Source organism: Euprymna scolopes, chromosome 24 (genome assembly GCF_053919585.1).
Source record: "Euprymna scolopes isolate OS-2025 chromosome 24, ASM5391958v1, whole genome shotgun sequence".
Classification (NCBI taxonomy): Eukaryota; Metazoa; Mollusca; class Cephalopoda; order Sepiida; family Sepiolidae; genus Euprymna; species Euprymna scolopes.
Window position 1 is genome coordinate 99,508,004 of NC_136505.1, and position 26,751 is coordinate 99,534,754.

At 33.4% G+C, this 26,751-nt stretch overlaps 1 protein-coding gene across 16 annotated transcripts in view; it reads left to right on the top strand.

Moving 5' to 3' along the window:
* The window catches only part of LOC145246866 (palmitoyltransferase ZDHHC3-like), a 170,200-nt gene that overhangs the window by 115,413 nt on the left and 28,036 nt on the right, over positions 1–26,751 (top strand). For all 16 annotated transcript variants that reach the window (XM_080108728.1, XM_080108726.1, XM_080108724.1 and 13 more), the window contains 3 exons: positions 3,482–3,606; positions 18,975–19,071; positions 22,936–23,017. In XM_080108728.1, coding sequence (XP_079964854.1) covers positions 3,482–3,606; positions 18,975–19,071; positions 22,936–23,017 — 304 coding nt within the window. The remainder of the gene's footprint in view (positions 1–3,481; positions 3,607–18,974; positions 19,072–22,935; positions 23,018–26,751) is intronic.

Here is a 26,751-nt window from a genome sequence, read left to right on the forward strand (position 1 = left end):
TTAGTATCTGTAGGTATAAAATGAATATTTATCAGTAAATTATATATATATATATATATCATATATGTTTCTGTGGAAATATTTTCTTATAATATATACCAATCCTTATTTGAGAAGCTCAATGTAATTACAGAACAATATAGTGAATAAATGACAAAAGACTATATTCCAATGACTTTGCGCTACGAAACAGATACTGTCAAGAATTGTAAATGTCAACTGAATTAAAGGAATAAATTATAAGGTGGTCAACATCATGATCTTTTGTCTATTATTTACTAATATATATATATATATATATATATATATATATAATATAGTCATCCACATACAGTACTATTTCGCTGTTTCACAGCTCATCAGTGCGGCCAGACAGGTAACTGCCTCAAGCCAGACTCAAACCCGATCGGTCAAATGACAGTCAAGGCTTCTCACCATTTCGCTATGTGGCTTATGCTGTGTGGGTAATGAATTAACAATGTTTTGACATATATATATATATATATATATTATTTATGGACATGTTCTGCTGTATCTACAGCTGATTAGTGTGGCCGACTATAACAAGCTTTGGGAGACAATACTTCTTTAAAAAAAAAAAAAAACTCCCAGGGGCAGTAACTTTTAGCAAATACAATTATCGCCAGAAAAAAATAACAGAAATTTGAATTGTTATCATGGTTTTGTCACTGATGAGATTACTGTTGATGTGATTATCTGTACTATTATTATTGTTGTTGACATCATTCCTATGATTATTAGTCCAATAACAATTATAATTATCGCTATTGTTGATACTATGACTATTCTGACAATTGTCATATTATTACCATTAATATTTCTGTTATTACCTTGGTGTTTGAAACTGGTGCAGGTGTGAGATGAACTGAACCTCACTTTGTGACATTGGTGAAAGGCGCTGATGAGGAGAGGATTTGAAACATAGTAATTCCAATGATTCTCTGAAACGATCGTACACCAGATCATTATTTACCGAATTATAGGAATACTATCAATAAGTAATGTTATAAAACTTTCATTTGTGCATTTTTCACTACGTATATATATGTATATAAATTTCTCTTTTCATGTATACATATGATATAATATCCTTGTGTATAGATTTTCAGTATTTACTTCAACAGTGCTCAATGTTAGTAGAGCTTAATAGTTAAGTATGAAAAATGTCTATGGTAATTAACCTATAGAGATCTCTTTGTTTCATGCCTCTAAGGAATTGTTAGACTAAGTGCCTGATGATTCTTTGTGAGGATGAAACATGGATGCCACTGTGTAGCTTGTCATAAATATTTTTCACACTTTTAATATCTATCATATATATATATATATATATGCACGTAGTAATTATTAATTAATAAATAATATATAAGCAATGGAAACGAAATGTTCACCCTATATAAGCTAGTGTAAACTTCAACTTAATATTTATGTATAATGTTAATCCCAACCAAATAAAAAAAAAAAAAGCTCAATACAAACACTATAGAGAGTAGTACTTGTCATAAGGAAATAAAAGAAATTAAAACTGTAAATTAAAATTTACAAGTATATTTATTGTTTGACAGAATACATAAAAAAAAAAAAGATCCTAATTCCAGTTTCAAAGAATGCTATTCTTCTCATGAGAGGAAAGAAAGACCCCCCCCCCCAACCCTTGAGCCCCTTAGGCCATCTACAACTTTTTTGTAGATGTTTTTGTAGCGAGGAGTTCTTTTTACAGGGTTAGGGTGCTGGGCCCCACGCCCAACCTTCCAAGCGCCTAGCCTTCCCAAATGGTCACCCATCTGGTATTGGCCAGGCTCAACATTGCTTAACTTCGGTGATCTGGCAAGAACCGGTGTGTCAACGTGATTGTGCCGTACCAAAGAAAGAAATTAGCAAATCATAATTATAGCCGAGCTGGCATTAAATGTAACAGCATTTCATAATAGTAAGTCATAAATTGCAAAAAAAAACACAAAAAAACTGCATGTCAGTTAAAACGTGTGAATTTACAATCTTAATTTCTTTTCCTTATATGTGTGTGTGTGTGTGTTGAAATATTGAATATTTTTTGTTTCTAGACTACAACTTTTCTCCCCAACTAGAAATATTTTTAAAAGGGGAATATGAACACTACTTTAAAAAAATCTGTAATGAAAACAAAAAGCAACCTAAAAATATTTTTTAGTTTTAAAAAATATTTTCAAACTCCTTTAACTTCATTATTATTTAAAAAATTTTTATTTTATTTAAAATTTTTATTTTATTTAGGATTTTTATTCTAATCCTTTGCGATAAGGCTTTATAATTTGTGCATTCTTTTTGCGGACTGTTGCGATAAGGCTTTATAATTTGTGCATTCTTTTTAAGGACTGTTATTCTCATCTTCATAGTTGTTGTTTCGCCACATTTCGGCCAACTCATCCTCTGGCCTTCCTCAGGTGATTAACCACAACGGAATAGGAATTCCACGTCATGTAATTAATCCCCAGTAATTACTGCCTTTCATAGTTGTTGTCATCTCATGTTTTGACCAACTAACCCTCTGGCTTGCTTGGGTAGGATTGAAACCACTGTCTTAAGACAATACTCACCTTATACCATAGAGACTTAACGCCTCTATCCACTGTGCTACAAAATGTTTTCATTTAATATTTCAAGTCATATTTGAAACTTTTTGCTGTATAATATTCAGTATTTCACAAGACAATCTCCCTCGAACGAGAAAAATATTATTTTCGAAATGTTGGCTGTAAAGGACGATAACTATAGTATGTTTATTATACTTAAATTAAACTGCAAAACTGCTATCTCCAACTTCTGGCATAAACACACATCCACCCTAACCCTAACACATCCACCGAATGATTGTACATATTCATTTTTTCTTCCTTCTGAAGACGAAATATGCCTAAAAAATTTGAGAATTTAACACCACATTTCTATTCTGGTGTGGTACATTATATTAGTAAATAAATAATGAATCAAAAATTGAAATCTTTCAGTACGTTCATTATTTCTTTTACTTACCTTGTCCTGAACCCAGCAGTGTTTCTCTACAAGACCGCATTGTTATAGCCTTCAAATACAACTCGTTTCACAGTACACGTAATGCTTCAAGCAAAATACAACAATCCCCATCAAAAATTTTTGTTGTAGCCTTGCAGGCCAGCAATAGTCCTACTAATACAGTATTATAATTAGTAAAGAGTGCATTAATAAAAGTATGTTACAGAAGTACGTCATGATTCGGAGAACAATAACTGCCACAAATCTTAAATGTAATTCTATCCCTTGTCTTTGGCTAAGTCAATTTATTCCTGAAATATTGAATAGATCAACTTACTCCAGAACAAGTTTTTAATAATTTTAGATAAAATGTTAATTCTTGTATTCGTGCAATGTATGCATTTTATTCTTTCCTTTTAAATATGCCATTTTTTTTTTTTTTCCTTTATTTTTCCACGGATGATTTTAGGGGGCCATCCCAAGGGGTAATGCAACAAGGGAAAATATAATAAAGCTTGGTTTGAAGCAAGGGGAAGTCGTATTTAAATGTCCAAAATGTGTAAGCATAAAACCTGAACGAGCACACCATTGTAGGTAAGTATTTTGTAAATTTTAACTTACAAAAAACACTTGCCACTATGGCGAGTTGACAATGTTTTGGATTTCAGGTGTTTTTTTTTTTTTTTTTTTTACATTATTTAGTGGATAAAGGTGTTGGTAAGTTAATTCTACCTCAGTTTTAAGTCTAAGCCTTGATAGAGGTTGATTTTATGCATGATGCTAAACTGCCTCAAAACCCTTGGGCCTGGTGTCCGACCCAACTATATTCAGAAACCCATCTTTTAACTTTTTTTTTTGTTTTGTTTTTCTTTATCTACCTACTCTACTTCCCAAATTCTAAACTGTCTACCATAACCTGGTCCTGGCATATATTTAACTTTCTTTACCCTACCAAGACTGAATGTGATACTGGGCCTGTCTAACATGGGGAATCCAGCTCCCCCAAAAGAGGAGGCACTCTGAATTAGTGGAAAATTTACCATCATTGGATACCCATTGTGTGCCCTGGTAATGACAAGTGCCTTAGGCAACTAACAATGAACCAAACCAATGGTATTAACTTGAAAGCCTGTGGCAGCTGGGTATAAACGATATGAGGTCCCAATTTAGGAGCTCTGAGTAGTATAGTCAACACTTAGTTGCCATTATTCCAAAGTCCACTTTTACTCGATGGAGTGGTAGTACCTATTAGGATTCTATATACGACCAAAATAAAATCTATTGTTCAGAGTATTAATAATAACATAATTACATGATAAATGGTGCCACCTTTTCTGCAGCAGCCATGGCAATATCTTCTATGTATTTGTCTGAATTCATGCTATGTGTGAATGTTAGGATGAGGAGTTTGAACAATGAATTTTCAGTTCTCGAATGTTATTATTCGTAACAGTTGATGGTTGGAAAATTTCTTTGTGATTGTTGAAGGAAAATAGCTTTGTCTTAGTAGCATTAAATGATTGCCATCCATTTATGGATTCTTTTTACTCTTGACTGAAGGTCATTTTTTGAGTTTGTTTTTTTTTTTTGTTTTTCCTGTAGTAAAAATAAGAGAAAGTGTTTGAATAAAATCAGATTACATTCCTAGTTTGTTTTTCTTTTTTTCCTTTTTTTTTCTTTTTTTCTTTTTTCCATGTTTTCTTTTTTCCTCTTTTCCTTTTCTTTTTTCCTCTTTTCCTTTTCTTTTTTCCTCTTTTCCTTTTCTTTTTTCCTCTTTTCCTTTTCTTTTTTCCTCTTTTCCTTTTCTTTTTCTTTTTTCCTTTTCTTTTTTCCTTTTCTTTTTTTCCTTTTCTTTTTTTCCTTTTCTTTTTTTCCTTTTCTTTTTTTCCTTTTCTTTTTTTCCTTTTCTTTTTTTCCTTTTCTTTTTTTCCTTTTTTCCGTTTCTTTTTTCCGTTTCTTTTTTTCCATTTTTTTTTTTCTTTTTCCATTGTTTTTTTTCTTTTTTCTACAGCAATTTGAGTCTGAGAAAAATTATTTGAATTGTATTTAATCCCATAACCCATTATCGAGACACTGCATAGTATAGCCAATTGGCTCCCGCTTTCCAAAACGTTGCTGGGTAGAGAGAGAGAGAGAGAGAGAGAGAGAGATAGAGAGAGAGAGAGAGAGAGAGAGAGAGAGAGAGAGAGATCTTTGTGTATCTTTCTCTGGTTAGACTCTTTTTGTTTTGCTTCAAAGTTCTCAGAAATCAAGAGATTCCCCTACGGTACTTGATCTCGATATGATATACGTAGATATTCAAATATTCTAGGAAAGTTCTCATTTATTTCTCAAACACTGAGTAAAAAAGTTGAGAACTTAATTTTCTTCTCCCGAGTTAAGCATTTAAATATATTTACGTTTCTGTTGATCTCTTGCTCTTACTGGATTCCAGGATAAGAATTCATCTTGTCTAGTGGAATATCCAGCTTTGTGATGTTACTTGAAGTAATATTACTTGGAGAAGGTGCACTATTCCTTGTAAAAGCCAGTGTAGGTTAGCCATACCGAAGAGGTTCTGTTTGGGCCGTGAATACGATGCAATTTTGAATATTTAGTCCGGCTTTACTTCTAGGAAAAGTATCTTCATGATTTTTTTTCTCCCCAATTATTTTTATTTTTTTTTGTTATCAACCATACAAATATTTTTAAAAAATTGGGTAGTAGTAAATTTTAAAATATTTTAACAAGCGAAAATGTGAAATATTGTTTTGGTTCACATGTACGAACGGTAACACTTCTAATTTTTGTCCCTTAAAAAATGTTTTCAGTGAATTATTATCGAATGGAAACTAATCTACCCGATTATTAAAAAATAAAATAAAAAAAATAATCTATATTTAAATATTTGTAGGAGGTTCTCAGTTAAAAAATAACAATGGTAGGAAAAGACATGAAATGTAATTAAAAATCAAAACATTGATTCAAAATTTTTAACAATTTGTCAGCTTTAGCAAAACTTGTTTCTAAATACTTGATATTTTTCCAAGCATCATGTTTTCTGTTAGAGGGACGTCACTTTTTTAAATATCATTTATTTTTGTCTGTTTATCATGATTCTTGTAAAGAAATTTTGCAATATATTCATTTTTAACCAATCCTAGAGTTCGATTTCAGTTTTTGGCACATAAAATGCATTACAACTAAACTTTGAGTTCTCTAACTTTTCTTTTAATGAATACATGGCATTTTTAAGCAATCGCAGCATATTTATGTGCATTTACTGCAGATCATTTGGAAACCATTAATTTCTGGAGATTTTCAATAGCATATTCAGATTCCTTGCACAAAAATACACTTATATGGCAAATTTCATTGCTTAGTCTTGTGTTTTAACAAAGATATAGCATTTTTACTGAGAAAGTAGTGCAAAAAAAAATGTGACAAAACGCATATGGTCTTAAAGAGGGGAAAATATCCAAACGCGCAGGGCATAAAATAGTCGTAACTTCCTTGATTTTAATTGGATTTAAAAAATTTAAAAAGGTTCTTTCTTAGCTTATCAAGCTCTTTCTATATATATATATATATATATATATGTATGTACCAATATTGAAATATTTTAAGCCATTTAAATTTTTTCATATGTATTGCTACTTATACCATATATATTAAAGAGAGGGTGATCAGTTCATTTACCACACATGAAGGGACAGTCATTACTTAGATGGTGAGGCACATTACGTAGAATAGAGGGGGGACACATTACTTAGATGGGTTATACAAAGTTCATTAATAACGATGAGTGGGAACAAAGTTCATTAAGATGATTACACATTACCCTTGTTTGCGGAATGACGACACGCAGTTACAACAATATGATGTTCTTTTATTCCATTTGACCGGTCGAAATGATGATGACATCCAGGAATTCAAAGTCGTTTCTACATGTTTAATGTTCTAACCCTTCGCTTCTAAAGGGGGGACCCTCCTCATGTCAGCTCTGTCTCCGTCCGACTTGACTCTGTCTCTCTCTGTCCGACTACCCTCTTCATCAACTGAACTAGCTCCTATATTGAGAATTCATTTCTGCCATGACGTCATACGTGTGTCCAAAAACGTAATCGACCCTGAACATGCATGATTCGGCACATGTTTCTAAACCATTTCTGTAGACAAAGAATTCTCCTAACCTATTTTTCGACCTAACTTATTTTTCAATATGTTTTTAAATTGCTATTGTTCGTTCTTCTCTAGCTGACCTTATTTTAATTCAGTTTTCATAAAAAGAATTGAACAATCAAAATTCCTTTTACAACAACATATCTAAACTATTTTATGTGAAACTGAACAAAGCGCAATTCCATTTCTGAACCTTGCTTACAAGTAAAGGTTAACCTTTCTTGGTATATATATATATATATATATATATATATATATATATATTATTTTAATAATTGTACAATTAAATTCTTTTTACAAACAAACATATCTAAACTATTTTATGTGAAACTGAACAATGCTAAATTCCATTTCTGAACCTTGCTTACAAAGTTCAAATCTCGGTCTATCCTAATCTCATTTTCACTTATCTAATGTTTTTCTTATTTACAAGAAAAGGGGAACCTTTTCTTGTAACAGTTAGTTGGAAAACAGTCCCAAGTCATTGTTTCACGGACGGGTATATTTTGGAAAAAAAACTTTTCACATAGAAATTGTACCTAGTTCTGAGTACATAGGAGAAAGGGAATATAAATACGATTATGTGTTCTTTGGAATTTTCTCATCTATTTTCAACTTCTTTGGTTTCGATATCTCATTGTAATACAGGTTCCTATTCCAGTAGCTTCTTTTCAACAACCGCAAGTTTTTGGAACTTTTGTCCTGCCGACTGTTTTCCTCCTACCTATAACCTAGGTTTTCTTTTTGTCCCCCTGACAAAAGGAGGGTGGACCTGTAAATTCATCCTTGTCCGTTCGTCTGTCTGTACTTTTCTCAATAACTATGCCTTGGAATTTTTGGAAATTTTGCACAAACATTAAACATGATATAACTATAAAAGTAATAGAACAGATTTTCCGGGAAAACTCCGGTTGCCTCCAAAGGGGTGCCTTTCGGGTTAAAAGAACTAAAATTGACACTTTTGTTGTTATTAAAAAAAATTGATGCCTTGGATTTTTATAAAACTTTCTGAAAAGTTGTAACTAACTGATTTCTATATAATTTTGTTTGTCTATACTTCGCGATAACTCATGAGTGTGCCCCAGGGGCACTTTTAGGGCTAATGAAAACACTATATTGGGGACTATTTTACCATATTTGTCCAAAATTTTCTGTGCATGCCTATTTAGCAGTTTTGCATGGTGCTGAACCCAAATTTAATTGGGGACTTTTGGGGCAGATTTTCAGTCATTTCTTTTTTTTTTTTTTTTTTGCATGGTGCAGAACTCAAATTTACATATGTTAAGGCCTAAAACTGCATCGTTTGTTCATTTTCACCAGGATTTGACGTCCCCTGGGGACTTTTGGAGCTAAATGTGAGGAGGGCAAATGCTGAAGTTGGGTTTTTTTTTTTTTATGCCTTGTTCACTGTGCACTCACGGGGGACCATGCATGCTTCACTTTTTTTTTTTTTTTTTTTTTTTTTTTTTTTTTTTTTTGCCAAAACCAATGTCAATAGGTATCTCTTCTTTTCAATAAGCATCTTTTGGTCTTGTTAGCTCCTTGCATCAAGTGGCTTCACGCCTTACTTGGAGCGATTTCCATTAAAAAACTTTTTCCAATTTATTTACAATGGTTGTAGCTAGACAAGTTTTAGTTGTGAATGTTTTATACTGGATTGGTTGATACTTGTTTTGAGATTTCAGCTAAACCAAATTGATGTCCCTCCCCCTTCTTCCCTATATTGTAACATGGGAGTAGTATTTCAGTGTGTGTGTGTGTGTGTGTGCACACAAGGTGGGGATGGGGGGGGGGTGCGTATCAAGTTTTCTTATTGATTTATTTATTCGTGTTGGCTATCAAACTGTTTATGCAATTCTTTTCTATTTACCTTGTTGCTATTGGCAACCATTTTCTCTTGTGTCCTGACTGCAACATGTTGTCCCACTTTGATGTTTTTTTTTGTTTTTTTTTTTTTGTTTTTTAAACCAATCTATATTGATATGCAGTTATTTGTATATACGGGATTCACTCTGAAACTAATTAACTGATCATTATAAATGTTGGAACTCAGCTGTTAGGTGTTTAGTATATTACTAAAACATATTTCTAAGCCATTTTTTTTTTAAGTATACCCGTCCCAGGATGGGTAAAATTAATTCCTTCAAACAACATTTTTGCACCACATTTATGTCCTCTTGCGAATATAAAAATCAAAATATGGTGATACTAAATCTTATGTCTAGAATCCTTATTCCGATTTTGATCAAAACTCATTCCATGAATTTTGATTCTAGAAAATATTTAAAATTTAAGACTTAAGCTAAAGAGAAGAAATTGAAATTCAGGAAAGCTTATGTTTAATAAACTTATTTCCATTTTTACTTCCATTTTCTGTATAGCAGAAGTTTTACCAGTGTATATCGAGAAAAAGTCCCTTCGGAGTAATACTTCAAGTTTAATTCAAGTTTAATTTTAAAACTCTAAAAAAAAAAAAAACTAGTTCTTACTTTGTAATGTTTTTTTAATGGCTTTATTTTTAATAAATGTTTTTTTAATGGCTTTATTTTTAATAAATGTTTTTTTAATGGCTTTATTTTTAATAAATGTTTTTTTAATGGCTTTATTTTTAATACATGTTTTTAATGGCTTTACTTTTAATAAAATGTTATAAAAATTTTTCGGAATATATTTTGAAAGTTTACATAGAATGTATTTACTTTTAAATATTTTTTTGTTTTTAAATGTCTTGTAATAAAAATGGTTTTAGTTTTATCTTATTTTTCAGAAAATATTTTTAGTTTTAGTTTTTTCAAAATAATTTTTCAGAATATATTTTTAGCTTTTAGTTTTTCAAAATAATTTTTTAGAATATATTTTTAGTTTTAGTTCTTCAAAATAATTTTTTATAATATATTTTGAAAGTTTACATAAAATCTCTTCACTTTTAAATGTTTTTTTTTGTTTTGTTAAAATATTTTGTAATAAAAATGGTTTTAGCTTTTACATTAAAATATATTTTTGTTCAAGTTTAGATGAGAAAAAGTAGTTTTTACTTAAAATTGTTTTTGTTATTACACATCATAAAAAAAACGTATCCAATAAAGAATATTCTCCCAAAATTAACTTTAATTTGCCAACGTCAGAAAAAGTCTCACAGAAAAAATGAAAGTTTAAAAAAAAAAAGAAAAAAAAACAATTTTCAAAGTAAAGACTGAAAATTTTCTTTTTTTTTTTGTTATAACACATTTTATTAAAAATAAAACCATTCTAAAAAAGAAACATTTGAAAGTAAAGACTTCTTTTTTATGTAGAACTGGCAGTGGGGGAGGTGCACTTAAAATATGCTTAAATATGATATTTTAATTTGTCCAGATTTCGTATATATCATTAAAGAGTCACGATTTCAAAAGTAAAAAAAAAAAAAATAGTATTTAGGTGCCATCAGCTGGAATCGAAACCGAAACTAGCATTCAAAGAGATAGCATTTCAAAACATGACTGACAGACAGACAGATATATAGCCGTTTATATATTAGATTTTAAAATTAAACTGGAATTACTTAAGTAGTATGGACTTTTTCTCAGTATACCTCGACAAGATTTCTGCTAAACAGAAAGCAAAGATCAATTGGTGTTGAATGACCCTGATTCTATGCAAATCTGAAATATTTGAATTTTTAAATAGTGGGAACGACCGGAGAGAAAGGGGGCTTGGCAAAGAGATAGGTTAGATTGGAAGTCAATATCTATAAACTTAAATACATGCCAGCATGTAAAATGGATGCTAAACAAAATATGATGAATTTAATCATAATGTCGGATAGAATACGCACACACTCAAGTAGAACTACTAGTGGTAGTTGTTAGTGTATAGGGAGCAGAACGTGGGGGGGGGGGAAGTCTTATTGATTTATTGATCCGTTTATTTCACGTTTTTGTTTATGGACAGCCACTATCTCTCATCTTGATTGCATTCCACGTGTTTTCGTTTTGAGTATAGGATGACCTTAAAAAATAAAAAATGCCACCGACATATTTCTTAATAAAATTCATAATCCTTTCTACAATCCAATGATATTTTGTAGAAATAAATTTCCATCTATATCTGACTTGTCCACCAAGTTTCTGCCATGTATGTCCAGCAGTCTTTTGTTTCTCATTGTTCAGTGATATGAGGACACTTTGGTGAGCATCTCATCAGTAGAAAGTATGATCTTGAATGGGAGTCACACTTACTGGTCTTAACTCTAACTTAAGATCTAAATCTGACCCCCAAGATCGCCATGGGCATGGAATATGTGCCTATATTAAAGATGGCTTCCCGTGTGGCAGGGATATTTTACCCTATATGTGCTTCCGGGTTGCACTTGCTAACACCACTGCATTTATATTTGCCCTCTATCGGCCCCACAACAGCGGAGTTACTATCTTTAAGAGCATATCTGAGAAAATAGACCACATCCTGTCTGCACATCCCTTGGCTAACATCCACATCTGTGGTGACTTCAATGTCCATAACGTGGAATGGCTGACCCATTCAAATAAGACAGACGATGAGGGGAGGTTTTGTCATGATTTTGCCATTGCTTATGACCTCACTCAGATTGTTCGCGAACCCACCTGTGTGCCTGATACACCCGGTCAATATGCAAGCCTCCTAGACCTTTTTCTCTCAACTTCCTCTGAGCTATGTTCATGTTCCGTTCATTCTCCTCTAGGATCCTCCGACCACTCCGTCGTATCAGTTAAGATAAAAACGAAATGTAGTAAGTCCCCAGACGTACCCCTCCACCATACTGTATACCGATACTCTATGGCTGACTGGGATAGCTTCCGTACATTCATATCTGATTTACCTCTGCACTCCATGTTTAAAAAGGAAGTGTCCTCTATAGTATCAGATCTGACCGAATGGTTAATTGTAGGCATAGACCAATTCATACCATCTAAAAAATTCCAACAAAAACCTAACAGCCAGCCATGGTTCTCCCCAGAATGTGCTGCTGCTATCGCGCACAGAAATCACTTTTTCCATAACTACCAACGTAATAGATGCACTGAGACTAAAGTTGCTTTCAGGACTGCCAGCAACCACTGTAAAAGAGTAATAAAAAATGCAAGAGAGCTATATGCCCAGTCTGTTAAATCCAAGGTAGCTGGTCAGCGGCTTGGTTCCCACCAGTTTTTGCAAATAACAAATAGGATCCTGAACAGAAGTGTGCGTTCTATCCCAACCATTATAAATGGACCAGAGGTCATCTCGTCAGTGTCAGACAAGGCCAAACTATTTGCGAAGAACTTTGCAGCTAATTCTACCCTATGCGATGAAGGCCATCAACTCCCCATATTTCCTCCTATAACACAGAACACGCTAGGTAATATACAAATATCCGTGCATGAGGTCGGCAAGCTAATCAAGAACCTTGATTCCAGTAAAGCAACTGGCCCTGACGGCATCCCAATTATAGTGTTAAAAAAGCTTCAACCAGAACTTGCTTCCATACTTATGAAACTGTTTAAGCGCTGCCTTAAGGAGAAGTGCTTTCTGTCTCCCTGGAAAACCTCATCAGTTTGCCCTGTATTTAAGAATTCAGGTGATAAGTCATCTCCCTCTCAGTACAGACCAATAAGTCTTCTGTGTGTTATGAGTAAGTTGCTGGAATCAATATTAAATAGAGAAATAGTCAACCACCTCAGCAGAAACAACCTTCTTAGTGACACACAATATGGTTTCCGTTCTGCAAGATCTACCGCAGATGTGCTAACGGTTATATCTCACAGGATTAGTGAATCTCTTGACAAAGGCTTCTTTTCTAGGGCAATTGCTCTTGACATATCAAAGGCATTCGACAAAGTATGGCATAAGGGTCTACTTCACAAGATTTCCAGCTACAGTATAACTGGAAGTGTTTTCTCAATCATTAAATCATTTCTCTCCGATAGGCTCATAAGAGTAGTGGTCGATGGACAAAAATCGGAGGCCTGCAGTATTAATGCTGGAGTTCCTCAAGGGTCAATCCTGGGCCCAACTCTCTTCCTGATCTACATCAATGACCTCCCTAAACACATACTTAAATCATTCGTTGACATCTATGCTGATGACACGACCATCTACGGCAACACATCAAAGGCTATAAATGACAAAGTTCTCTCTGATTCTCTCTCCTCTGATCTCTAGTGCGTGGTTCAGTGGGGAAAGACGTGGCTGGTTACCTTTAATGCATCTAAAACCAAACTCCTATCCTTACATCATCAACGCTCTGATCCCCATCTGGCATCAATTGTGATGGATGGCTCTCGTCTGGGAGAGGCCCCGTGTTTTGACAAGCTTCTGCATTTGACCTTTACTCCTGATCTGAAATTGAACACGTACATAAAGTCTGTTGCCAAGGTCGCTGGAAAGATGGTGGGATCCTTCTACCGCTCCAGAAGATATCTCACTACTAAAAGGAAAACGTCTACCTTAAACCACTAACCTAGTTCTAAAACAGATCCTTTGTTCGATAAAATGCATGCCCATTGGCTGATAGGAAGGGGCGCGGTGGATACTAGAAAGCTGATTCGCTAACTAAAAATCCTCAACATATATAAAAACAAGAAACAACCACAGAATTTGCACATAAGCCTGACAAATCCTATAGTGGATGAAATGCAGAATATTCAGTGTAGCTTAATTGCCATATTTTATAAATTACTAACTAGCTCTACCTACGTATTGAGCACTGAAGTAAATACTTAAAGTTTACGTATAAATCTATACTTTCGTATATTAAATTTATGTGAGTAAATGAAGTAGTTATATATATATATATTTTCCCAAAACCTCTGGCCTTGATGGAGGGGAGACTAAAACTTGCTGCTATGGTTTCAAATGGTCTTAAATAACAGCAAGGTGAGACTTGATTCCAAATATTTCTCATATTTTATATCTCCCCTCTTTTGGAAATTAGGTACGATTATAAATATCTCCAGTATCACATAATCTTTATACACTGTGAAATTTACTTTATGTATGGAAACCAAAGTTTATTCATAAATATCGCTCCTTTGTATCAACAAATGTAATTATCAAATTATAAAAATTATGAATATCCGAATAGACTGATTGAAATGAAAATCACAATAGAAAGAAATTAAAATCTTAAATCAAAATTGAATGACAACCACCTCTACCAAAAAATGAATACTAGACAAAGCTTATTCAAACTATGACAGAAATCACATTCCACAAGCCAATACAAGGAAACCCACACACACTCACACAAATACACACCCTACCCCACACATGCACACACTGAAGTCCTACCTTACTAATATTCCTGGTGAACCAAGTGCAAAAGAGATCCAGATAATTGCACTTAAGGGAACAACGAGAATACTAAAAAGAGCTCTCGGTTGGTTTCAATAAAAAGCAGGGCAATGTTGGCAGCAGGTTTGGCTGCCCCATACCCAGCGTTACAATATTCAAAGGGAGAAAATACAAAAATAAAAAAAATGACCATGCACCCACATGTCCACACAAGTAAGAAGAAAAATAAAGGAAAGGGGGGGGGGTAAAGAACAACACCATTCAGTGACCCCCAATAAACAAAGGAAGGGGGGAAAATACATTCATGAAAACATTTAGAAATGTTCTCACTTCTTGGGAACATTTCCTGTCATAAAAATGGTCGACGAAAAACGCTATTCTACATTTTGAATATTTTACAAAGTTTCTGAAGAGGACACTTTAAAAACATGAAAACGTCCGAAACACATTTGAACTGTTTAAAAAAAATTATTTCAATGACTTAAAAAAAAAAAAAAAAAAAAAAAAATTAAAATATGAAATAATAAAAGTTAAAAAAACATAACAATTGCTGGTGACTCCACTCATTTAAATATACATTTTTCTCTCATTGGAATCTCTGAACCCATTTTATATATATATATATATATATATATATATATATATATATGATTTTTTCCTGTTTCGGGGATTTAAAAACAAAACAGTATATTACATCATGGCTCCCCAGCAGTGTTGATCAAACACCACCACCCTTAATCTTAGGAAGAAGGCATGTTACAAGCATTTGATCCAATTTCCTATTCTTAATTGCAATTACTAACCTTTTCGTACTATAAAAATGAATTTCTTACCTGTGTGATTCATCAATTTCCACATTTAAAATGGATACATTTTTTAATTTATCAGTCTTGTATTTATAAGATTAGGATTATATATATATATATATATATATATATATCTTAGCTGAATTGTAATTAAACAAATCACAGAAAAAAATTGTGGAAATCCTCAATGTCATGCATTCAACTAATTAAGAATTTTATGCAACATGTGTATGTTTTTGATAACACGAAGTTCATTTATGGTAGATTTTGGAGAAAAAAGTGCCTTTTATTGAAAGTGATCACCATAACTAAAGCTTATTTTTATTGAAATCCTTTTGAGATGAGTTATGTTTTTGGGGGTTTTTTTTTGCGGACTGTTATCCTCATCTTCATAGTTGTTGTTGTTTTCACCACGTTTTGGCCAACTCATCCTCTGGCCTTCTTCGGATGATTAACCTTGACAGGAATGTTGTGGCGCAGTGGATAAAGACATTGAGTTTCTACGGTTTCAGGAGAGCATTGTCTGAAGATAGCGGTTTCAATCGTACCCAAAGTAGACTAGAGGATTAGTTGGCCAAAAAACGGGAGACAGCAACAACTATGGAAGGCAGTAATTCATGAAGATACAAAACTGAGCATTCCTATCTCGTCATAGTTAATCACCTGGAGAAGGCCAGAAAATGAGTTGGCCGAAACATGGTGAAGCAATAACAACCTATGAAGATTAGAATTACAGTCCGCAAAACAGAATAAATACATAACTGAAACTTCCAGAAATGATTTAGTTTAAGTCAAGCAACTTTCAAGAAATTTGTTGGACCTATATAAAATTTAGCAAGTTTTTTTTTATATAGTTTCTGTATTTTGGGGAGTTCATCGTGTATATTTGAGTTTAGTGTGCAACCTTTTCTATGCAGAGACACTGACTATGATGTTCATTTATGTGTAGAAACGTTGGACGTGTGTGCGTAAAAAAAAGTATTAAAAACAGAAGCGTATGTAAAATTAGACTAATAAGAAAAAGGAATTTTTTTTATTCAACGATAAGTTAGATGTTATGACTTGTAAGAGTTGTTGCTTTATGGGATGAAATATGTGGCAAATAAACTTTAGTTTTTGCCTGTCTTGTCCACCAAATTTCGATCCTGAATGTCCAGCAGTCTTTGTTTTATTACCACTTAATGATATGAGGAAGACGAGTTGTTCAACATCTCAATAGAGAATGTGATTCTGAATGGGATTTATGCTCACTAAACCTTAACCTTTACCGCCAAATTGTACTTTCAAGTCACTTTTCAAAAAAAAAAAAACAATATTTCTTACTCTAATAGCTTGTCAGCCCGGTCTTCAAAGTACAGTAAAACCCTGGAATACAGTGGCCCTAGGATATATTTTTTTGGGTTACGATGTTGAATACAATGTTTTCCCGGCCCCTAGTTACGGTATTTGCCCCGCCTTACAGTGTTATTTATAATGTTTTTTTGATTATATACATGTGTATTATATACTGCACTGTATTTCGTTACTAATTTTTAATGTTGTATCCCAGGGTTCTACTTTACTGGTTTTACATGGTTCAACAAGTGAATGAGGGGGTTGTTTATGTCTGTGCGTCAGTTGCATGCTAACTTCCGTCACGTGTGGATTCATGATTAAAAAAAATTATTTATTGCATAAAAAAAAATTCTGGCAGTAAAGGGTTAACTCTCAACAATGTTTATCTGTGGAAATATCTCAAAGACAATTTCTATCAAAACAAACCCTAGATGATTCCTGAATGGAAGAGGGTCATTCCAATCAAAACAAAGACTGTATAGCAGCAGAAATAGAGAATTATGTCATAATTATTGACAATGTTTCAGGTCATATCCAGGAGAGTGCGTATTATTAAATGGTGATTAAACAAAATCTGTTATGGTTCTGAATTTTTGAGATGAGGATTGATTATTTGAATTCAGAAGACTACTGTTCTCACCTTGAATGTTATTTGCACAACGTTGCGATCAATGTAATCTCCGACCTTCTTCAAGTGTATTTTGTCAAACTCGGTAATCTGCACAGAATTTTGAACGGAACTCTTTATTTAATCTACAGAGGTAGCATGCTCTCGTTCTGTCAGCCATGACTACATAGAAACCTTAATTTTCAATACTACCTACACTACCTTCAACCGCCAAAAGAGTGTCACTGATAATTTAATTACCTAGTACTTTATCCGTTACGCCACGTTTGATAGAAAGATTCCTGAGTTTGACCAGATACACCTGAAGAAGGTCGGAGATTACATTAAGTTGACTTAACGAAGTACTTGAAAAAAAAAAATCAAACCTGGCGTTGATTTGGGTGGGGGGGGGGTAAGTGGTTATTAATTTCAGGTTTAAAGAGTAGTCAAAAAGAAAAGAAAAATGGTTTACCCTAATCCTAAATAGTGAAGAAGTTTAAACATTTTTTTTTAAATACAACTAAATTGAACCAAACACAAGAAAATTTAGTTTTCTACCACAGTGTATTTTGTTGAATTCTGTAATCTGCACAGAATTTTGAACGGAACTCTTTATTTAATCTACAAAGGAAGCATACTCTTTTTCTCTCAGCCATGACGATGTAGAAGCCTTAATTTTCAATAATATTCTTCAACCTCCAAAAGAGTGTCACTTAGAATTGAATTTTTACCTCGTACTTTATCCATTATGCCAAGTTTGATAGAAAGATTCCCGAGTTTGATCAGATACACCTGAAGAAGGTCGGAGATTACATCAGCCAAAACATGAAAATAACACTCAAGATGGATGGGAACTGTTTCCACAGACTTCCGGCCATGTTTGAATTCACGATGCTAGCGTTTTACAAGGTCATATGATGGAGCATTATCACCATAAGTTTCTTCCATTTCATCAAAAGTCTCCTGTGGTGTGCGTCCTTTCAAATACAAAAACCGGATCACTACTCGACATTCAACAGGCTGCATTTCACACCTGACTCAGTTCAAACACCTGTAAAACAGAAACCACAATTAGTTCAGAGCTGTAATTTGCCACATAACCCGTATAGATATAAATCATTGGACATGCAAAATTTCAGCTAGATCAGACAACTGGAAGTGGGTCAGGGGCATTACTTATTCCCCCTCCCCCCCTGTAGTGAAGAAATTTAAACATTTTTTTTTCTAATACAACAACTAACTTTAACCAAACGCAAGAAAATTTAATTTTCTACCACCCTGTATAATTTTAAAGTGTGGAAACTGTTTGAGATTTATCATCACTAAGTTGACTTAACGAAGTACTAAAAAAAAATCAAACATGGTGTTGATTTTGGGGAGGGAAGTAGGTAGTTATTAATTTTAGGTTTAATGGGTAGTTAGAAAAATGGCTTACCCTAGCACTAATCCTAAGTCTAGAGGGGGCTTGCCAGTTGGACTTACGATTGGCAGTAGTGTAAGTCTTTTTTTACTAATTTTTTAATCGGCAACAAGAGAGGGCCAATCAGCTAGACTGCAAGATTGTTCATTTTTGTTTTGCATTTTTTTTTCCTATGCCATTTATGGGTTTATTTATTTTTCTTATTTTTCTTTTTAAGTTAAATTTAATTATGACATGATCATTTGACAATTTTGTTATTACATCTTTCCCTGTCATAAAATATTAATTGCATTTAATGAAACCAAAATATTAAAATCATTGAAATTTTTTTTTTTCCCTACAGCGTTTGTCAGCGGTGTATTCGAAAGATGGATCACCATTGTCCATGGGTGAACAATTGCGTGGGAGAAAGCAACCAGAAATTCTTTGTATTATTTACAGTAAGTTATGTTTGAACTAAATTTTGGACAACATGGAATGGTTTTAATACATGGAATTATGGATAAGCATGAAAACAGTAAATGAATAAAATAATAATACTAACTCTTATCGAAAGTCAGCAGATGTTTTGGTCGATTCAAACATAAGTAGTCAAAAGATTTAGATTGTTTGAATCAACCAAAACAGTGAATGTGTTTGTATTATTTACAGTCAGTTACTCTGTGTGTGTGTGTGTGTGTGTGTGTGTATATATATATATATATATATATATATATATGTGTGTGTACACTGTATAATATGCTTCCAAACTTCGGTGTAGCACTACTGAAAGCAGTGACAAAGCAAATCATACTGCCATTTCTTGTAACAAATAATTCCAAGAATTAAAATAAAACCAAGAATTCTTTATAAATTTCGGATTCGATTATAGCTGATGGCACTTAAGTCATCTATTTTTTAATAAATAATTTTACCAAGAATTCCTCATAAGTTTTGGTTTCGGTTTTGATTATAGCTAATGGCACTCCAATAATCTATTTTTTAAAAAATAATTTTATCAAGAATTCTTCATAAGTCTTGGTTTCGATCTTAGCTGATGACACCTTAGTGATTTTTTTTTTTTATAATTTTATCAAGAATTCTTCATAAGTTTCGGTTTCAATTATAGCTGAAGGAACTAAAGTTATATATATTCATAAGTTGGGGAATTTGGTTTCAATTCAAGCAGATGAATCCAGGTCATATAGATATATTTTTTATTTTTGAAATTGCAACTTTATAATATACTAGCTGTGGGTACCCGGCGTTGCCCGGGTGCCCGGTGTTTGGAGGTGTGTGTGTGTGTGTGTGTGTTAGGGGGGGGGGGTTAGATCAAAACAACCCTGTTTAAAAAAAAAAAAAAAACGTTGGCCGGGTGTTTGGAGGTGTAAAAGGGAAAAAAAAACTTTTAATAGAAAGGTAGGCTTGAACCCCAAACCTTTGCCACGGAGGTGGAAAGGAAATGGAAAAAAAACCCTGCGACCTAACCATCTCAACTATGGGAATAGATGAATTGATAAGTGTTAAGTTGACGTTTATAAAGCAAAATTAACAGATGCAAGAACGTTAAGTCGCGTGATGTTTGACCTAGTTTTGCGCTGGAAGCCAGTTTCTGTTTTCCCCGCTATGCGGCGATCAAAAGATACCTGAAAAATAGCTTGTGAAAGTCTGTTAAATTAAAGATAGCTGTGACCTGAGTTCCTTAGTCGTAGATATTATTATTTAGACAGCATATAAAAAGTTTTAAGGAGCGAGCCAACCGAGAATCATGGCGAAAAAGGCATACATACATACGCACATTTTTGCTTTTATCTATCTATATATATATAAAAGGCAAAATGTGTGTGACCATTTCGTGTATATCTGGCAAAGGCTTTTCTCACACACGGTTCCGATGTCGTTACGATCGCTTACAATTGTTTATATGGGTCCTAAATAATAATATGTACGATTTGGGAAAGTGCGTCGCATCTAGATTTATTTACGTCGACTTTATATATTCTATATATATAAAAGGCAAAATGTGTGTGACCATTTTGTGTATGTCTTCAAAAGGGTTTTCGAGCACACGCTCCCGGGGTCGTTAAATATCGCTTAAACTGTGTATATAGGTCCTATATAATAATATCTAGGAATTAGGAAACCGCGTAGCGTATAGATTTATTTACGTCGATTTTTACAAAATTATTGCTATTTTGGCTTCTCGCGTGTTGATTGGGCTTTTTAGTATAAATAAAGTGAAACTGAACTCAAACAGACGTGTTCGCGGCATTGCGCCGTGAAAAACGTCCAGAAGCAATCAGCTTCGATCAATCTTATATATCAGACAGTCAAATTTCGATAAACAAACTCTGACGCTGCGTGACTTCTATTTGACCTTCGTAATTAGGTCAAATGGAAGCAGCAAAGTTAACTTTTATTACGCACGCCTGTTTTTATAGTTATAGTTAAATAAATAAATTCAAACACATCTACACTGTATGTCGCGGTGGCCCAATGGTAACATCGCACGTTTTATTTTTTTTTTCACACATTAATTTCCAACTCAAGGGTACGGGTTCGATTCTCATACTCACCTACCAAAACATTTTTTTATTATTATTTACCCCCCCCCAAAACTAAAAATAACGATCGTGCGATGACCTAATATAGCGTCTTCCTGTCAATCAAACTTCTTTTAGCTTTATAAGCTTTAACTTAACATGCTAATCTATTACTCGCACTCGTGGTCGAGACCGTTAAGTAGTTGGTATTGTTTTCCACTTCCGGGTTCAATCCCTCCTCCCGACCAAACGTTTTTTTTATTACTTCGCTTATTCTTTAGTTTACCAAACGCGGGTTTATTTATGCCATTTTTTTTTTTTTTTCGTTTTGGTTTTGTTTTTTTTTACATCATCTTTTTTATAATATTTAAGCAGGATTATTAATTACCCCCCCCCCCCCCCTACACACACCTACAAATACCCGGACAACGCCGGGTACCCCCCCCCCCCCCCGCTAGTCTATATATATAAAAGCCAAACGTCTGTGTGTATGTATGTATGTTTGTTTGTAACGCTAAAACTTTTGAAAGACGGAACCAAACTTGACAAATTTGGTATCATATCGAAGCCCCATCACCCGGATGACAAATATCGAAATTTCACGTCAAACGGACCACTAGAAGTTGGTCAACTGATCAGTTATCTTCGAGGGAGGCCCCCAAAAAAATCTGTCATTATCTATATATATAAAAGACAAATGTTTGTTTGTAACGCTTAAACTTGAGATGAAAGATTCCTCTCCCCTAAGAATAAAACATATGTTCAATATCTGCTTTTGTTTTTTCATTGTTTATACGGTCCCGAGCAACGCCGGGTAGCCCTGCTAGTATATATATAAAAGCGAAAATGTATGTATGTATGTTTGTGTGTCTGCTAAAAACTTTCGACACATGCGACGAAAATTCACAAACTCGGTATCATATCGAAGCCCCATCCTTCGCTTGAAAAATATTGAAAAATTGGCCAAAAACGTTTACTTTTTCACCCCGAAATCAACAATTTTCCATAGGGGCGGGGGGGGGTTCAACAAAAACGGGTTTCTCGTAACGATGGCCGATTCTATGCATGCGTCAGATGACGTCATGATCTGATTTACTTTAAATAGTTGAAAAACCAAATAAACTTCATCTCCGTCGCTTTAGCACAGTTGGTTAACGCGTTTGTTCATTATCTAAAGGTTTTGGGTTCGAATCGCGGTGTGAGATGTTTTTTTTTTTTTTTTTTAAATTTAAATATTGAACCCTGTATTATTTAAGCCATTTTTCACGTAACGTTTGTTATCCTGGTTCCACCGATTTTTTTTAAATTTTAATATTGAAACAGGCTCATTTAAGCCATTTTTCACGTGTTCGTTTTTCTGTTTTCAACGTTCGTTTGCCTTACGTTAGATTTTTTTTTTTAATGTTTTGATTACCCCCCCCCCCTGCTTAATTAAAACGTTGTTTTCTTTTCTTACTTCGCTTATAACAATCCTTACATCGTCGTCGTAACGCTCGACGACTTTCAAACATCTTTCACTGACTCATTCTTGCTGGCCGATTTTATTTTCAAACTTCGCCTCAGGGCTTCGGATTTCATCCCCCCCCCCCCCCCGGTTTCTTTTTTATTTAACACCACACGCACCTACAAACAATAAAGATAAAAATCGATAGAACATTAACTCTATGATAAAATATACGAAATCTGCAAGAATTAAAATATATTGACCCTATGTAGTAGAGATGACTTCAGCAAGATAACTTAATACTTTAATCATCTTCGCTTTTTTTTTTTTTTTTTCAGCTTTACATCTGTTGTCTGTCTCTTCATGCGTCTGTGTTATCTATCAATCATTTTGTCGTTTGCATCGGAAAAGATTGGAAAGGTAAATCGACATAACTTTTTTGATCTTTGGAATTTTTTTTTTTTTTTGTCATCTTTGGAATTTTTTTTTTTTTTTTTGTCATCTTTGGAATTTTTTTTTTGTCATCTTTGGAATTTTTTTTTTTGTCATCTTTGGAATTTTTTTTTTTGTCATCTTTGGAAATTTTTTTTTTTTGTCATCTTTGGAAATTTTTTTTTTTTTGTCATCTTTGGAAATTTTTTTTTTGTCATCTTTGGAAATTTTTTTTTTGTCATCTTTGGAAATTTTTTTTTTGTCATCTTTGGAATTTTTTTTTTTGTCATCTTTGGAATTTTTTTTTTGTCATCTTTGGAATTTTTTTTTTTGTCATCTTTGGAATTTTTTTTTTGTCATCTTTGGAATTTTTTTTTTGTCATCTTTGGAATTTTTCTTTTGTCATCTTTGGAATTTTTTTTTTTTCTTTTGTCATCTTTGGAATTTTTTTTTTTTCTTTTGTCATCTTTGGAATTTTTTTTTTTTCTTTTGTCATCTTTGGAATTTTTTTTTTTTCTTTTGTCATCTTTGGAATTTTTTTTTTTTCTTTTGTCATCTTTGGAATTTTTTTTTTTTCTTTTGTCATCTTTGGAATTTTTTTTTTTTCTTTTGTCATCTTTGGAATTTTTTTTTTTTCTTTTGTCATCTTTGGAATTTTTTTTTTTTCTTTTGTCATCTTTGGAATTTTTTTTTCTTTTGTCATCTTTGGAATTTTTTTTTTTCTTTTGTCATCTTTGGAATTTTTTTTTTTTCTTTTGTCATCTTTGGAATTTTTTTTTTTTTCTTGTCATCTTTGGAAATTTTTTTATCATCGTTGGAAATTTTTTTTTATCATCGTTGGAAATTTTTTTTTTTTTTTTTTTTTAAATCCTGGCAAAAGTGTATTGAGAATGGTGGTGACTGTAGAAAAAAAAATTCTGAAGTACAAAAGGTTGCTCATTTTAATAGTATCAACCCCATTTTTGCAGCTCTTCAAAAAATTCCAAAGATTACATGTTTGGAATTTTTTTTTTTTTTAAATCTTTGTAAGTGTTATTTATACTGATATATTCCGATCCAAATAATAGCAATTCTTCTTCCTTAATATATTGCACATGAAATCTGAAGACTAAAGGACAGAATAAGAGAAAGGGGAGTTACGACGGTGTATAAAGTACATCCAAGGGACACTTTCTACTCTGCATTTTAAAAATACGTGGAGGGACACTTTACTGATCGTCTCCTCATTGTACAAAATGTCACCCATGGAATTATTGATGAAATTCACAATCCTTTCAGCAATCCAACCATATTTGGTACAAATAAACTTCAATCTATGATTGACTTGTCCACAGAGTTTCAGTTAAGAATATCCAACAGTTTTTGTTTTATTGCCATTAGATACGACATGCAAAATTGATAATTTTGGTTGTGCATCTTTGCTGCGTATAAAATCTTTAATGTCTGATCAGTTATTTTGGTAAATATAGGGTGACACCACTCCCAAAATGTCAACAAAATTTATAATTCTTTCTACAGTCCAACCATATTTAGTGCAAATGGATTTCAGTTTGTGCCTGACTTGTCCACCAATTTCCAGTCATGAAGGTACAACGGTCTTTTATTGCATCTACTGATATGTCAGGACACTTTAGTGATTGTCTCATCAGTAAAAGATGAGATCTTGAATGAGCTTCACAGCAGGACTCTAACCCCCTTCCAAATATCGGAAGTTATTTCAAAGTTGATATTTATAAAAACAACCCCCAAATTATTTCTGAACTAATGAGGACCATTGTATCCAGTAGTATTTGCAACACAGAGATAAACATCTAAATCATATCATTGAATAAAGATTAAATAAAGACTGTTGGATATTCAGAACAGAAACTTGGTGGACAAATCAGACATAGACTGAAGTTTATTTATACCAAATGTGGTTGAATTGCAGAAATAATTATAAATGGTTCCATGAGTAAGCAGAATTTAATTTTGGGCACACTGTATTTTAAACATATACAAGAGTTGTTTCAAAAGTAAAACTCCCTTTTTTTTTTCTTTTTTTTTTTTTTTTTTTTACTCAATGTTGAAGAGCTACAAAAACGGGGTTGGTACTGTTAAAATGAGCGATCTTTTGTGCTTCAGAATTTATTTTTCTACATAGTCACCACCACTCTCAATACACTTTTGCCAGGAATTCAATGACGAATCTCTGCTTCTGACACACGTACATGACTAGTTGCTTCCTTAGTTTCGCATCATCAATATCTACAACAGAAATATGAAACTTTTAGATCACAAATCCGTAAGCTCAGTCATCGTAACAATGCAATTTGCAATCTCCTATGATTAATTCAGGTTGAATAAAAAAAAAATAGGAGGCATTACTGTTGGAATGACCCTGACACAAAGTGCAGAGTCTACAAAGCTGTCGTCCTGCCAGCCTTACTGTACTCAGCAGAGACCTACACTCTGTATAGAGAACACATACGGAGACTGAAAGCCGTCCAGAAGAGACATCTGAGAAGGATCGTATAGATCAAATGGAGTGATTAAGTATCAAACATGGAAGTTCTCAGAGCAAACCTAGACAGCATGGAAGCACCCTTGCTACTATGCAACTATGAGGATCAGGCACAACCGAATCCCAAAGATGATCTTCTACAGGGAACTGGAAAATGGAACCCGCAAGGTAGGAGGTCTGAAGCTTCGCTATAAAAATGTAACGAAGTGGCACCTGAAGATGAACATCAATATCGAGAGTTGGGAGGAACAAGCTAAAGAAAGGAGTTGCTGACGGAACAGTTTCCACAAAGGGAAGAAAGAAATAGAGAAAGATTGGAGAAGCCTTGGAACTGAGACTCTATTAACAGCACAACCTTGGCACCCACATATTCAGTGCCTGTGACCAGACGTTTCACACACAGAGGACGATGTCAACACTGAAGGATAAAGCGTGGAGATCCCAACTAGTCATCGTCAAGACTGACGGATTGCATGATGTATATAAAAGGTCTGTGGCCAGACAAAGAAACAAAATGGAATAGCAAATAACCAGCCAAACCTTATTTTTTTAAGAGAAAGCCTAGGTATAATGACCAGGCATTGAAAATTCTTCAGCTCAAGTCGAGATATTGGATCTACTCTAGTGGATCATAGATATATTCGTGTTGGGACGATTAATCGGGATTTCAGAAAAATCGGAAGTTTTGGGGGAATCGGTATGGCAATCAGAAAAATCTGTGTCGATTCTTTCTATGTAAATAAAGATTCTTGTAATTTTTTATTTAATTTTGTTTAAAGCAAAATCTCAAACTGCCGGTAGTAATGATGAAATAAATATTTATAGATTTTGAATTAAAACTGAAATCTATAGAGCATCTCCCGCAAGTGCATTTTTACGCTTGATAAAATATCTGCATATTTTATTTTACATGTATATTTTACGGTAATCGGGAATAAATAATTCTATTGTTAAATATTTAGAATCATCAATAATTGTATCGGAATTGAGGGAAAAATATTGGAATCATCCTATCATTAATATATATAAGAAGGATGGTGTAGTTTGCTTTTTTTTTTTTTTTACATGGGAGTCACCACTTATCAAGGCCCAGAAGCCACTCGGGGGATAAGGGTTATTGCATGTACAGTAGTCAATGGGATAATATCGTAGTAATCGTTAGTAATGGAGATTTGATAAAGTGTCTTACTTAATGGGGCAGTTTATCAGGAATTTGTTT